The sequence below is a fragment of the Choristoneura fumiferana genome, chromosome 21 (assembly GCF_025370935.1).
Source record: "Choristoneura fumiferana chromosome 21, NRCan_CFum_1, whole genome shotgun sequence".
NCBI lineage: Eukaryota > Metazoa > Arthropoda > Insecta > Lepidoptera > Tortricidae > Choristoneura > Choristoneura fumiferana.
Genome location: NC_133492.1, coordinates 18244726 through 18248050, shown reverse-complemented (window position 1 = coordinate 18248050; position 3325 = coordinate 18244726). Strand labels below are relative to the sequence as shown.

The following is a 3325-nucleotide window of genomic DNA, read 5'->3' as shown; positions in this document are numbered from 1 at the left end:
TTCACTAAATGCCGACCTTTTGACATTTTGACCGGACACTTTGACCCCAGAGACCCAACTTATATCGACCTTACAGCTCACTTATTACAGCAGTATACAACGAACCATAAAGAACAGATGGAGTCTGTCTATAAGATAATCAACGAATCTACATTAGCTGACCGTACAGCACTAATGGAAAATAGGAATAAAACGCGAGAACCAGAAGTAGAATATCAACCCCAACAACAAATTTTTATTAAAAATCCTTCTGCCAGCAGACAAAAAGTCGCCCCTCGCTATACACATGACTCCGTATTAGCAGACCTACCAATACATATATATACTTCCAAAAAGCGTGGCCCTGTAGCTAAATCTCGGTTAAAAAGAGTACCTAAAACATCTCAATTGTTACAGGATGTACCTGCTGATCCTGACAATAAACCTAATTCAAAGCCAAGAGATAAAACTTGAAGACCTCGCAGACGGACCAGGAATACTACCATTTGACTTAGGCGACATGAAACTGACCACCCAGAAACATACATTCTTGCAATATATTAAACTCACTGACATAGAAATTAGCATTGACAGTGTCCTGACGCAACTAAAGGAAACAAAAGACCGACTTAATAATGATACTTATTCTCTGTATGAAACACAAATTCAATTCTTAGTTAAAAAATTGAGTAAAGCATCTGACCAACTGAGAAGCTTGGAGCCTAGCCGCAGTAAAAGAGGCCTCATAGATGGTCTAGGCTCTGTGATTAAAGGATTAACTGGTAACTTAGATTATTCAGATGCAATAAAATATAATAACGCCATAAAATCTCTAAAAACTAACCAGGACAGGGTCGTTACCGAGCTGAATGATCACATCAGTCTTAGCAAAGAATGGATGGACCACCATGCTAACATCATTTCCCAAATGGTAGAAAATCAGGTCAAAATTAACGAAACTCTGTTACTACTTCTTAACAGTAACGCTCAGGCAGAAACTAGTTTGCTGAAATACGCAAAGTTTGCCCAACTTTTAATTATAATTAATGATAACATAGATAGTTTAATAAGCGAGATTTATCGCATAGAAGATATTTTAGCTTTTACTCGATCCCGTAGCATGCATCATTCGATGTTAAGTACACATGTACTTAGTAGTATGTTAAGTAGGCTTAGAACGATCTATAATAAGGATCAGGTGTTGGACTTAGAGCTAAGGGAATATTATAGCATAATAGAAACTGGATCATATTTTATCCAGAAGCAAATAGTTATCGTTTTTAGATTCCCAATCGTATCCCCATACACATATAATTTATACAAGCTGCCATTAGTCCCAAATAAGTATAATCAGGTTATTGTACCCCCCTATCCTTTTATAGCAACCGAGGGAGACTCTTATGTGTACATAGAGGCTGAATGCCCGAAGGTTAAGGAGTGGTACCTGTGCATAGAAAAGGTGAACCATCAAATTAGGACCCAGCCAGATTGCATCCAGAACCTGATCAAGACCCAAACAATAGACGACTCGTGTAAGCAGACAACCATATCACTATCAAGACAGACCGTGGAGAAACTGGATGACAGAACTTATGCTGTCACATTCCCATCGCCTACGAAGGTGCGACTCATCTGCAGCAGGGAAGAATACAACACCCTCAGCGGAAGCTACTTGGCAACCATCCCAAAGAACTGTATGCTACGCACGAATGACCTCACTATTATCAACACAGAAGATCAAGTGGAGGGACAACCGCTGAAGATTGCAAAAATCGAAGATAACTCAAAAATCCAGCTCAAGGCTCAGCCAATAATCTCATTAAGCTCTATAAACCTAGAGGAGCTCCACGAGATCCAAAATAGAATATCTCTACAATCACCAATCCACCTCGAACATCCACCAGATGTCACTATTTACCACACCACGATCCCTTTTTATGGAGCTTTGTTAAGCACAAGCGTAATATTATTATAATTCTAGAGTCACCAAATACTTGGAAACAGTACAAAATAGAAATTACGAGTGAATTCAGTCAAAGGGACGGAACTTCGAGACAAGCCAGCGTCTACAAATATAGATGGGCACGCCACGTCGCCAAATACTTTCTAACATTCAACCGACATAGTACCTGGTCAGCCAAAGTATCCAAATTTATGGGACACCGCAGGGAAAATTGACTTTATTACTACCGTGTAAGGTCCAATGATCCAGTTAGCTAGTCCTCTTTAATATAATGTGAACGGTGTTCCATTTTCAGTATCTTGGTGCAAAATGCACATGTCATTACCTTTTTAATTAAATAAAAAAACTCTTTATAATGTAATTATACTGGCCAATTCAAGCATATTAAAAGGAAATCCGTTAATCCGGAATTCTACAATGTAATAAAAATGTGAAAAAAGCCGTCAGGCTCCAAATGAAAGAGACGGAACGATCACTGACAAGTTGGTACTCTTTCGGTGATTGTCAAAAACAAAAAGTCGAATCTGACGTGTTTAATTCGCACTCAACTCGAGATTAAACCTTAAACCTTTTATATAAAGCTCAGTTTTCTAGTGTGTCCCATACTTTTGGATATATGGCTGCTACGCTATCAGTGGTGATGTGCGTGCTCCGATTTATTTGTACGCGATGGATGTCCTGAGCAATTTGATCGCCTTGATTGGGTCAATGTTTAATTACTATTTGTATGTTTCCAAGTATTTGGTGATCTTGACTGCTACGTACTATATGACGCTGACTGCACAACTGTAATTATTATTATAATTCTATGGAGACGCTACATAGCGACCAGAGGTAAAATTCCCGGGGAAATCGAGTGATGACTACATCGAGAAAGAGACGGAACTTTCGAGCAACAAGCCAGCGTCTACGGAAACCGCCTCAGAAGCTGAACTTCCAGCAATATTTTCTCGGAACTTCAAAAATAGTTGCTGGTCTGCCGGGGGAGGAATTACGTTGCGACACTCTACCAGGACCGCTGAATTGCATCGCCTGTTACAACAGCCGTCGGCAGCTCGGGATCGAAACGCTGACAACAGTGAAACACGATGACACCGCGGACCGCCGCTGATTGATTCCGATTAATATATTGATTCATTCTAATTCCCGCCTCGAGTTGGAACAGTAGCTTTAAGAAATTAAATGTAAATTTAATATTTTAAATAAATTAATCTAAGTGAATTGGTTTTTTTTTCGACTCTTCGACGGCAGCTTCCGTATATTAGCATTGTAAATAGAAATTACCACAATGAAACAATATTAAATTGTGTGTGCCACTGGTACGTAAGGAATAAATCTTGGCGAGTAGCCGATGAGGCACAATATCGCCGCGATAAATAAAAA

The 3325-nt window shown here is 39.3% G+C and overlaps 1 protein-coding gene across 1 annotated transcript; it reads left to right on the top strand.

The window, feature by feature from the left end:
* Positions 1-296: 296 nt before the first annotated feature.
* LOC141440031 (uncharacterized) lies at positions 297-1954 on the top strand. Its single transcript, XM_074104488.1, has one exon. It carries the CDS (start codon positions 398-400, stop codon positions 1952-1954), a length of 1557 nt encoding a protein of 518 aa, XP_073960589.1. The 5' UTR covers positions 297-397.
* The last annotated feature ends 1371 nt before the right edge of the window (positions 1955-3325 follow it).

Excerpts from the sequence above, each read along its gene's own strand:
- LOC141440031 (XM_074104488.1), top strand. The coding sequence starts at position 398 with ATGTACCTGCTGATCCTGACAATAAACCTAATTCAAAGCCAAGAGATA.